Source organism: Diadema antillarum, unplaced genomic scaffold (genome assembly GCF_040938485.1).
Source record: "Diadema antillarum isolate AM-2024a unplaced genomic scaffold, OU_Dant_1.0 seq00000345_RagTag, whole genome shotgun sequence".
NCBI classification, from domain to species: domain Eukaryota; kingdom Metazoa; phylum Echinodermata; class Echinoidea; order Diadematoida; family Diadematidae; genus Diadema; species Diadema antillarum.
In genome coordinates this window covers 1,106,265-1,118,421 of record NW_027271356.1, presented here as the reverse complement: position 1 = coordinate 1,118,421, position 12,157 = coordinate 1,106,265, and the positions used below count along the sequence as shown (strand labels likewise).

Sequence of the window (12,157 nt, the reverse complement as noted above, 5' to 3'; positions counted from 1 at the left end):
ACCAAATGAAGAACAATATCCAATTTCTGAGCCGCGTAAGTGATTAAGACATCTGGGTAACGTACCCTCCACAGACATTTCGACCATGTTCACATTCTTTATCCTGGCATATTGCATCACCACTGCATTATAAGAGGTCAAAATTGACCTTTGTCAGGACTGGCTCGCAAAGGAACGGGGGCAACTTCACCTTCAGTAGTTTTTCAATTCTTATCCCACAAACATGTATGCTACATTTGAAATACAGCAAGACACTTTCAGCTATCCATGTACATGAACGTCTTGTTGTCGCCAGATGTCAAACACACCAAAAGTATACTCTATGGTTGGTTGCATGATCACCTTGAATGTACATGTATCATTATCTATTGGCCACTGTCTTGAATGAATGTGCTGGTTCTATTCCATATGGTTGAGCATTCCTTCCCATCTGTGGTCAAACTTTGCACTGCACTCTGTGGAAGTTTCTCCACAGAATCTGAAATACACCTTCACGTTGACATGCATACAAGGAAATATGTAGTAAATATGTAAAACATGTATGATATATACACACACATGTATCTAAATTTACATTGCATATTTGGTAGTTTTCAATGTCACACCACCAGAACACCATGAATCCTCTGAGTATGTGTCAAACATTCATTATGAGCTGCATGTATGGAGAGACCACATGATTTTAGATGCACCCCCTAAGGGTGGAGATTAAAGTAGGGAAGGGCATAAGAACAACATCTTCAGTGTGATTATGTGTGAACAGTCTGGTTACTGGAACTAACCAACAAATTTCTATATTTCAGTTTGGGCAAAAAGTGCATTCACATTGATTCCACATTCCTGTGAAAAAAAAAAATGTCATATGTGGGTTTCATTTGTGGGTATTAACATTAATACAAAGAAAACAATTCATGCATATTCAGCAATTTTTCTCGGTCTTTTCTGTATCATTCTCTCTTTCTCTGAAAAAGAAAGTGCAGTTTTGTCTAATTTTCAAAGGAGATGAGCCTTGATTTATAAACCCTCTGCAGAATCTAAAGAAAAATGTGCTTATTGCTACTAACTAAAAATGACTACTTGTCGGAGCAATATATAATGAGTCTTCATTTCATGTTCCTGATGTAAACCTTGTGTCCTTGAACTGTTAATGCCAACTCTCATCTGTGCAGATGAGTAGAAAGGTTTGTGTCAACAATTTCTTTGCAAAAGCTCACCAAGGGGCTGTATGGGTCAATAACAGGTGAATCAAGGAGGAACCCTCTGGTTTTGTCACAGTGTATGCAATTAGAATAGCCCACCAAAAGGTTAAAGTCCTTGTGCAGTCAAGTCAGAAAATGAAAGACTAGAATATTACAATCCTGAATTACAATAGAGTGACCATATACGACAAATACCTCAGTCTGTTTAATAGATATCATATGCAAGTTGACTGCCACATACATGTGTATTTGAGTAAAATTTAGTGTAAGAGAATGAATGCCAAATCTCAAGACTAAATATGATTATTTGTGAGGCTTTCCCTTCCTTTAATACAGCTCTGGTGCCGCATGTTAATGTTGCGTACTTCCAGCTCATTTACTTCCGACTTCGCGCTTCACGGCTTTTCAGAATTCTAGCCTTTCCCTATTGGCTCTTTTGCCACCGGTTCAGTAAGTACTGAGGAGACATGTATCTTGGACGTTCCAACCAGACACTCTTCTGTTGAATTCAGAAACGAATAAGTTTGAAGAAATAATGCCCGAGCAAAGACTCTTTTTTAACTTCCACTTATCACTCTAGAGATACCCTTCACTTTTTTGCTTGATATCCCTCGCTTGCTTCACAGTTAACCACATAAAACAAAAAACCAAATACCTCACTCACTGCTTCCTTGATAACAAACTGACCACCCCCCCCCCCCCCCCCCCCCCCCCCGAAGAAAAAAAAAGGCTTGTAGAAGATTTGATTTAAAGTAAATTTGAATTTTAACCACTTCCGTAACAATGTGCACTTGCCGCATCTTTCTGGGAATGAGTCTGCTGAGATGCATTGTGGGCTATTGTGAGCCAGAATGCACTTCTGTGAGGCGAATCCGTATCCACACTGACATCTTTCCAAAACTGAATTGTCCTATTCATGATGTTTCATAGCTTCTTAGTCCCACCTGTAGGTTTTTTTTTTTCCCTGTGGCCATCAAGTAAAAGAACATTTTGCACTGCCTCCATTAGCAAAACACAGATTTGTCGATTTTTCAAATCTGTTCCACCAAATCTAATAGTAATTCTGTTTGAGTAGTTGCACTCTTTTTTTCTTTTCTTTTCTTTTTTGACGACAAAAGCACCTTATATATTCCAGGGGGCTTGTATATCAATAGGTTGCACTGTGTCAGGTTTTTTTCAAAAAGCATATCTAGTAAGAGGGTAGTGAGAAGAACTAGTGAGTTGTAATATTCTTACCCATTAACAATTATTTATGCGTCTCATTTTTGGTGCTTGTATGCAGCAGCAATAATCCTTTTCTTCCAACTGATTATATAATATTTGAAACATACTCTCCTAATTTCTGTCGCTACCACCAAATCATATGTATCTGCATAGGGCATATATAGTATATAGATACAATGCCGAAGTGTCTTTTTTCCTGTTGTAATATAACTCAGTGATTGCCGTAACTGATAAAGTAGTAAAACATGCAATAGAGTAATATGATATGGTGATTGGACGTCCAAGATAGATTCTTCCAGTACTTGAGAATGTATTTTTTTCATGTCATCATTCATTCTTTACCTTTACCTGAATAGGAACAAGCTTGATATACAAGTTGTATGTGTATTCATGTCGGTGAAAACTTAACGTCAGCCTGATCCTTATATTTCTGTGTGTATTATATCGCGCTTTTGCGAAGTATTCTGGAATATGTCGTCAAGTTATTTATTATGTGATCTGAGTTGTTTTAAAGAGAGTAAGGAAAATATAATTTTATCCACCATGAAAGAAAAAAATATAGAAAAAGAAAATAAAGAAATAGAAAGAAAAACATTTGGGAAAGCTGGGTATTCTATCTTGACTTTTCATCATTTATCACTCAATCAATTGATGCAAAAGATAGTGTGATTATCTATGCATATGATAGATTTAGTACAATGTACCACTTTATTGGAAAGCGGTTTAGGAATTTGGTACCACTACTAATGCATTCCCTCATGCATCAAAATCATTTAAGATAAACATTTTCATTGGCATACAGATGAGTTTTGTTACATATGTTTTTAGCCTACTTCCCAACACCCATAAGATGCATTGTCATGTTTTATTTTGATGCACAGAAACAGGATAAAAACACACAAAAAGAAATCTGATCATTGTTATGGTTGCTCTGTGGCTATACCGCATTTTAATAAATAATTACTAAAAATAAATTGTACACAGCAACAGATTTGAATGAGACTTGTACATCAAAATGGGAATTTTTAAAGTCTCCACTCTTATAAACTTAACTTAACTACCCAGGTAATGTCAACTAACATTACTCTCCAGTCAGTAGTTCTACGATTAGTATACACTTTTTTTCTTTTTTTTTTAAAGTGCTGAATAATTGATCAACATTTATAGCTTTGCACATGCTAGGTATAGACCATCTTTGATTCATCATGCATTAGCAGTTCATTTGTTTATGCCATTGTACTATAGTCTGTTTTCAATGTTTCCATGGGTACCTCAAGGCATTCTACTTTTGAGTAAGAAAGAAAGATAGAGAGTGAGATAGAGAGAGAGAGATTAGAGAAAACAAAAGTCTGTATTCAAACCATGTCTTTTATTTCATTCATTTAAAGGAAACCAGAGCCTGAATAGAAATATGGATTGAGTGAAAGCAGCAGTATTAGCAGAACACATCAGTGAAAGTTTGAGGAAAATAGCACAATTGACTCAGAAATTATGAATTTTTACAGTTTCCATGCCAACACTTCATTAGAAGACTACCAAAAGTTCATGACATAACTTCAGACAACAGCATAAAGAAAATACAAGGAGAATTCCACGAAATTTTATTCTTTTCATGACAAGTACATCGCATCAACATAGTAAAGAGTTTCTGAAAGAGGTACATTGTATGTCAAGTTCCCTTTCGTTATGCTAGAAAAGTGAAGATATGTTAATTTTCTTAATATTTTCTTTATATCGTTATCCATAATGACATGAAATGTGTTAGCCTCCTTATCTAGTGATGACGGCACCTCAACTTTAAAATTCATGACTTTTGAATTGATCATCAGATTTTCCTCAAACTTTGACTGATGTGTTCCACTATTTGCTGCTTTCACTCAATCCACATTTACGTTTTAGGGCTTTGGTTTCCTTTGATCAGATGTGGGTTTTTGGTACACTAAATCATGAATCTGGTGGAGGGAATGAAAACGAATCATAATTAACCTCATCTTCATAACCAGAGCTGAGTAGTTCCATCCTGACAACCATTTTACCTGAAAAGAGACATTTTATTTCTATGGTGCTGATGAGCAGGCGTGAGTACACAAAGAAAGTGCGTCATGTACATTGTAGCTGACAGAATTTGTGAGAAGAAGATGTTGTTTTTGAGCCTGAACCGGGGGTTTTGTTTCATGTCGTACCACTTCACAGAAAGACATTGGTGGATTCCATGTAGTCTTAATATCAGTTGGCTTCAATTCTTCATAAACACCTCAAACAGCACCACACCTTACACTGAAGGTTACTCCAGTACTGCCAGCACTTCGCATTACATACTAGTTTTCACTTAACTGACCAGTTTCATGACCATCTTTGTCCTCCACATGACAAAATGTCTTTCTTTCTTGTTCTTCAGTGGGTTGTTAGAGTTGTAAAGGCAGTTAAGGTATAAATCTCATATCACTGATTCATACCAACATTCATCAATGAGACACAAAAAAAAACATTAGATATATATATATATATATATATATATATATATATATAAATATGAGGATATTTCTGTTAATTGTGTTAACAGAAGAAAAAAATCTGTTAAGAGGATCATATAAAGTGATAATGGAAAAAACAGTAATCAAGAAGTTAGTTGTATTCCACATCTGTATTCATTGTAAATTTGTATCAATGGCATTTCAGTCACATTGTTTTTTTGCTTTTTTTTTGCTTTTTCTATTCATTATTATTGTTCTGTGTGTGTGGAGGGATTCATCAAGCCATTCAGACGATGAAGTGTTAGAATTGACATGTACAGCATAATCTACCATTCACAAAAATTCCAACAGATATTTTCTCTACAAAACTCAGCATGTCTGAAAGTACAGAGGAAAACATTGTAGAGCCTTACTTAACCATTTGCGTGCTTTTTCTGTGCCAAATGGCACTGAAAACCCCAAAGGGTTGTACATACTGTCCAAAGTCCCTGGCACAGAAAGGGTTAACAGGGTACTCTATTCATTACCACATTTGACATGTTCTCAGAAGTCAGTCCCCACACACGAGCATTGTGATGTTGCATGCGCATTCAAACTGGTGTACGGCCTGCAGAATGCATCAACTTTATAGCGACCAACAAAGTATCATTGGTAGTATGTGTTGCAGCAAACAGTCTCTGGTGGTAGCACGGAAAAGAGACATTCACTGTCATATTCCAACATATTATTATGTCTTTTATGTACAATTATGAGCAATTCAGCAATCTCATTGCTGCGAGTCACGATTTCAATAAACCATGAATAATATTTCACTTGCATTTTCACTATCAATTGAAATTTTCCACAAGTCTAGGTTTTATTGTTGTTTGTTATCTATCTGAAGTTGTCATACATAGCCAATATGCTTGTGATAAACAACACATATGATTATGATAACATGTATAACAAATCAAGGGGCTCAATATACATAGAGGGTCTAGTTACTTGTGGAAGAGTGGACAGTATTTGCCAATTAAATCTCTTTCAAAATCTATCTTTGTCACATTCCAAGGAGGAGTGCAGTAGTGATTTGAAGCTACGCACATTGCTGAAATTGATATTTTGGTTTGAACGACAGAAATAAATAATGATTTGAATGCCAGGGATAAAAGGCATCACTCTCCTTGATTACATAGTCTTCTTGTGTGGTACTGTAATGGTTAATGAAAAAAATATTGCATGTCTTGGGAATTTTGACATGTTTGTATGATTTGTGAAAAATAATCACTTCTTCATTTTGCAATGAGAATGATGTAACTACAATAAGTTTTATTATCAGTTATAAAGGAATGCATTATGCACCATCGCATTGAGAGCATGGGGGCTTTTTGTGGGGCATCGTAGGCTTGATGTATCATTCATCATCCACATGCACGTTCCTCCCTCCCTCCCACCTGTGTGCATCCCCCTCCACACAGTTGCCACGGCGAACAACATCCCAGACTCGCACATGTCGGGCGTGCCCTCGGAGTACAGCGAGGTGACGGAGACGGCGCTGCAGCCCAACGTCCGGGTCAAGGAGCGGGAGGAGATGATGGGCATGCTGGAGTACAAGGCGGAGGATGAGCAGAAACTCCTCAAGCTGGTGGTCATAGGTGAGACATGGGGGTGGGGGGGCCAGGACCAACACCCAACACACCTCCCTGTATCTTCTTTCATCCGTCTTGGAGGGAAGGTCGCCTACCAGTGGGTTAGAGAGTCAAGATATCTGATTCAACATCAATGTCAACTGACAGAGATGTGCATTCAGATTTCCTGTCCCACCATAATGATATGTTACAGATAAGACTTGGAAGTGAAGTGCACACATAGACTCCTTGAAAACCCTCTTCTGTCTCTTTTGCTGTGTCACGCGATGCACAGTTTCTGTTGTCTTTTTCTATTACAGTTCCAGTGGTCTATATGTCAGTCTATTTTAAAGCTCTCTCTTCCCTTCATCCATTTTTTTTTCTTATCTGTGTCTCTCTCTTCTCTTTTTTCACTAGGTCTAGCATTATATTTCTCTTTCCAAACACACCTCTACACTGACATTAAAATCCAATGTTTGATGTATATCTCACTTCCTCATCTTCTTTTCTTAACGATCAAAGGCTAACATCAGCTCCTAAAAAAGGAAATACACCAGACTTTATAAAGTAAATGAGTGCACATCCTTCTAGTATCTAAACCCCGTTTCCCTCTATCTCCACAGACTTTGTACCAGTTAGTGCAGAGGGTCACCTCCCAGGCCTTCCAGCCTACATCATCTTCATGTGTATCCGCCATGCTGACTACGTCAATGATGATAGGAAGGTCAAGGCCCTCCTAACAGGGGTCATCAACGGCATCAAGAAGACAGTCAAGGTCAGTGGCTATCCCTCCTTATCTCTCTCTCTCTCTCTTCTTCTTTATTCTGTCTTTGTTTTCCCCTTTCCTCTATATCATCCTCTCTGAATTTGAACAGTAAATTTTGCATGTTCTATGCTGGTTGCTTAATATTTTATGTTAAATGCAATCCACTGGTTCAGAGTGACAGTCTACACCATTAAATCAACTGAAAACGTGTGTCAATTCCGTATGTTAATCTACGTGTAGAAAGACTCTCCCTTGTTACATTGTTGTGTTATCCTCTTTCTCGATATGTCGTGATGGACGATGAAATTAATCAATGTTTTTTTCTTCTTCTTTCTTTTTTTCTCTCCTCTCTGTTTATTTTTGTGTGTCTGTCCGTGTGTCTTTGTCTCATCGTGCTGAATTCTCCTTGCCCAAACCACGCAGAAACACTTTGAGGACTTTGAGTATGTGTCATTCTGGTTGACCAACACGACAAGACTTCTCCATAATCTCAAGCAGTACAGTGGGGAAGAGGTAAGACAGATTAGCATCTCCTCCCCAAACTCTAGGTTGTCAAGCACTCGCTCACATGGCACTGACGTTCATTTTTCTGAATTGTCATGGGTTTTAGGTTTTACAGTCTGATTTGATTGCTTGTTTGCATGTTTTGCTGATCTTGCAACAAGTGTCATTGTTAAAGGAGGGGGAAGGGCAAAGTTTAAAATATTCTGACTTGACTTGAATGTTAACTTCATTCAGAGGGCTCATTAGATGAAAGCTCTTACCATTTTTAAGAAGGTGTACCATATAGATGTACCTGGCAGAGCAGTTTAAAATGATGAAACACTCGGTAAGATTGTTCTTTAACAAGCAATAAAGACTTCAGTAGGCAAATGCTCTCTTTTAGTGAAGAGAGTACAGTTTTTAAGTGTTTTTTTCACATTAAGATCTCAAAATTACAATATGGGATTGAATGCTGACTTGTTTCCTCCATCAATACTATCTTAAAAGGTTGAAATTTTCCAATGAGCTACTTTTTTTTTTGTAACAAGACATGTCAAGTAGTTGTTTGACTAGCATGACGAGTCTAAATGTCTTAACATTGTATTAGTTACGAATGAGTAAAATTATGAGTTGTATTTGATGAGAAGTCACTGAAATATGAATGACATGATGTGACCTTCTTGCGCTCACATTATCTCCTGGTCTCTGTCCCCGGCATCTTTTCAGAACTTCTCTTCGAAAAACACGGAGCGCCAGAACGATCACTGCCTGAGGAACTTTGACCTCTCGGAGTACCGCCATGTGATGAACGACCTGGGCATCCACATCTACCAGATGCTGATCCGCATCATTGAGAACAAGGTCCAGCCTATGATTGGTATGTCCTGAGACATCTTGTGCTTTACCTTTCCTCCACTCAGCAGGAAAGGAAAAAAAAATTAGCTCAGTAATCCTGTTAGATTTTATGTTATTATCTTATTTTGTTATATTTTGTTTTGTGAGTAATAGTACATTTTCTATAGAGTTTTTTTCTTTGGGGAGAGATTTAATAAGTTTTGAGAGGTGGTGAATTTGTTCTGGAGTTTATTGATGAAAGGGGGCTTGTTTGTTTCCAAGAAATGTGGGAAAAAAGGATTCAGAGTAACAAGAAATTAGTGTATACCACCTTGGGACAGTACATCCCTATGCAGCAAATACTGCCTTGTTAGAGTCACTATCAGTAAGTACATTTACTTGTAAACAGAGCCACACAACAGCACAGTCACTAAAGTTGCCTCATGCACTGAGAAAAATGTTGAATTTCGGTGATATTCTTCTTCTTTCTGCCAAAATTTGGGGAAAATTCATTCTAGTGCTAGCATTTGCTCTTCTTAGGTTGTACAATAGATATCTATGTTATGTGGTTGGTATGTTGGAAGGGGTTTGCTGAGCAGGAATATCTGGAATGTGAGAATATGTGGATGGACGCAACAGGGTGAAGTGAGGTATCCTCACCCTCCCTTTGTCCTTTTGTTTCCCCCCACAGTGGGTGCCATGTTGGAAGGAGAGATGGCAGGTCTCGTCAGCAGCAAGCCCACTGGGGTCAGGGGTCGCAACTCCACGCTCCGCGAACGGGAGATCAAGAATGTCTCCATAGACTCTCTCATCAAACAGGTACGTAGCTCTCATTCTGGTTTGAGGAACCGGTGTCTTCGATGTTGTCACAAACTTTCTTTAATGATGCTACAGCATACAGAGGTCCCTTGCACTTTTGACATATTATATCATGATCTTTGTGGTTAGTGATTGCTTGTGACTTGTAGACGTGATTGTGGCAAGTGGCCAGAGTGGAAATGCGTTGAATTATAAGAGTGGGACTAAGAGAAAGCATGTTTGAGGCTGTGGAAGGTGTGGTGAGCAACTGAGTGATGAGTGTCAGACTGATCAACTTGGAATTGCAATCACTTCAAGATTGCTCAAAGATTCATCATGTCAAAATGAATTCTTGAATTTGATAACAATCACTCGCACCATCTTTATCATCATCATCATCACCACTTTCACTGTCATTATCATCACTGTTATAATTTGTTTGTTTGTTTTGTTTGTCTCTTGCCAGTTGGGGTCATACCTGACAGTAATGAACGTCCATGGAATGGACCCTGAACTAGTCAAGCAGGTCTCAAGACAGGTAAGGAGATATGCATGATTCTCCCGTTGCCGAGGGTAACAGAGAGACTTTGATAGATGTGACATATGCATTTGAACATATTCTTAATGAACTGTCTTCAAGAGTTACGTGAATTTCCCGAATGGATTTAAGATTTTTTATGTGACTTTGAGGAATGCTCGGTGTATCATTGTGTCCCCTTCTGTAAGAATTCAAGTGAAAGGCATGCTCCCTAAAGGGTCTGTATTTTGGGTTGTTGTGAATACCCTTCTAATTCCAGATAGCACTATAATAAGCACGGAAGAAAAGAAAATATAAGTCAGTCTATGAAAAAAAAAATGAAAAATTGTCTTAGAAGTTCTTACAGCATCACTAGATATATTTCCTTAGGTAGGAGTGTGTACTACAGATATCTTAACGAAAACAAATATGCTAAGAGAATGAAATATTTTTAGTTCAAAGGCAGGTACTACTGTTACACTCATTCTTTGACAGTTGTGTTTAATATCAGGCATCTACTTCTTGCAGTTAATGTTCTTTTCACAGGAGTTTTGCTTTATGTGCATGTGAAGCACAGTGCTAGCAAACTTGGGAAAACAGATACTCTTTTCTATCCAAAGCTTTAATCGGAAAGTGTCAGTTCAGCTGCCAGTTCTACTAGAGTTGTGTATAACCTACCAGTCAGTGATATTTTTGTCGAATTGACTGTGTCATGAATTTGATTCATACATTGTATATTCTGATTACTGTTTTTATTTTTGTCTTTTGCATGCAGTCCCTGTATCTCATTGTAGCCAGTACTATCAACAACATCCTCCTCAGGAAAGACATGTGCCACTGGTCCAAGGGCGTCCAGATAAGGTTTGTGTTCAAGGCAACTCGAAACAGTATAAAGCTCATCGCGGCAGCTTTGGTTGTCTGTGTATGGAAGTTCATTATGATCGATATCACAGAATATTCAATCTGGTACAATTCTTGTATGAACATTTCTTGTAAAATAATTTTCTTACATGCGTGTGAGTGTTTTGATTTTTTTCTTCTTCTCCTTCTCCTTCTTCTTCTTCTTCTTCTTTTTTTTTTTTGGGGGGGGGGAGAGATGGGGGATGTAGTATGATATCTTTTAGATTTTTAAGGTCATTGTCAGACATTTCATGGATGTGATGATACCTATAAACATTTTGTGCTGCTTTTCTGTTGTAAACACTAACTCACACTGGGATTGTGCTTGTTTCCTGTGGCATTTTCAAACCTTGCCAGTCTGATGATGTGTAATTTCATAGACAGTTGATGGGTAATAACATGTAGGATCATTCTTCGTTGAGTGGATCTTTGTGTTATCAGGCCTACATCATTGCATTCAGTTTTCAGAAATGTCATAAAACAGTTTTCCACTTGATTGTCATACTTCTACAAGAACTTTTTTGGAATTGGGGAATAACGTAGTTCTTGTTTAGTTCTCATTGTGACGACCAATCAGATTTACATTGTTGTTGAAATACAGTGTCTGCACTTGGAACTGAAATATGTTGCCTCTTTTGAACTTTTTGAACCACTTATCACAGGTACAACCTTAGTGAGCTTGAAGAGTGGCTCAGATCAAGCCGTATCTACGACAAGACCATGGAAACGACCCTTGAACCTTTGGTGCAGGTCGCGCAGCTCCTCCAGGTCAAGAAGAGAACCGATGACGACGTCAGCATCATCTGCGACACGTGCACACAGCTGACAGTCACGCAGGTAGGCCAGACTCTCCTCTCCATCTCTCCTCCTTTCTATCTTACAGTCATCTCTTCCTCTTCTGTCAATCCATTGCAGTCTGTGCCATTGTCTCTCCTTCCTTTCATTTCCTTCTCTTCTACTTCTGCTCTATGTTCCTTCTATCCCCCTCTGGTTGATTGATACCTTGGACAATTGCACCCCACATCCTCACCATATCATATATATCTTGTGGGAGAATATCTCTGTTCTCCATATATGATTACTTTCTTCCTTATCTTGTACTTTTTAGAACAATTATTGATTCATTGCATGAACAAATGCATTTAAAAAAAAAAAAAATCCAGTAAACATGTATGTGAACATGTATTTCTTTTATGTGCATAATGTCAAATCTAACAACTCTTTCAAAAGCCACAGCATTATCCTGAGAGTGAGTGTTACTGGTATTAAGAAAAATACAATGTAAACATTGTTTAGGATTGTGTAATATATATGACAAGCCTAATTGCGATACAGCAGTTATGTTTTATGAGTAT

At 37.9% G+C, this 12,157-nt stretch overlaps 1 protein-coding gene across 1 annotated transcript in view; it reads left to right on the top strand.

Moving 5' to 3' along the window:
- Window positions 1-12,157, top strand: part of LOC139730968 (unconventional myosin-Va-like) — a gene marked incomplete at its 5' end in the record, with an annotated part of 101,268 nt that overhangs the window by 83,401 nt on the left and 5,710 nt on the right. Inside the window, 9 exons of the mRNA XM_071641848.1 lie at window positions 1,536-1,649; window positions 6,355-6,531; window positions 7,128-7,279; window positions 7,694-7,783; window positions 8,480-8,630; window positions 9,279-9,406; window positions 9,852-9,923; window positions 10,678-10,763; window positions 11,465-11,639. Of these exons, the coding sequence (XP_071497949.1) occupies window positions 1,536-1,649; window positions 6,355-6,531; window positions 7,128-7,279; window positions 7,694-7,783; window positions 8,480-8,630; window positions 9,279-9,406; window positions 9,852-9,923; window positions 10,678-10,763; window positions 11,465-11,639 (1,145 nt within the window). The remainder of the gene's footprint in view (window positions 1-1,535; window positions 1,650-6,354; window positions 6,532-7,127; window positions 7,280-7,693; window positions 7,784-8,479; window positions 8,631-9,278; window positions 9,407-9,851; window positions 9,924-10,677; window positions 10,764-11,464; window positions 11,640-12,157) is intronic.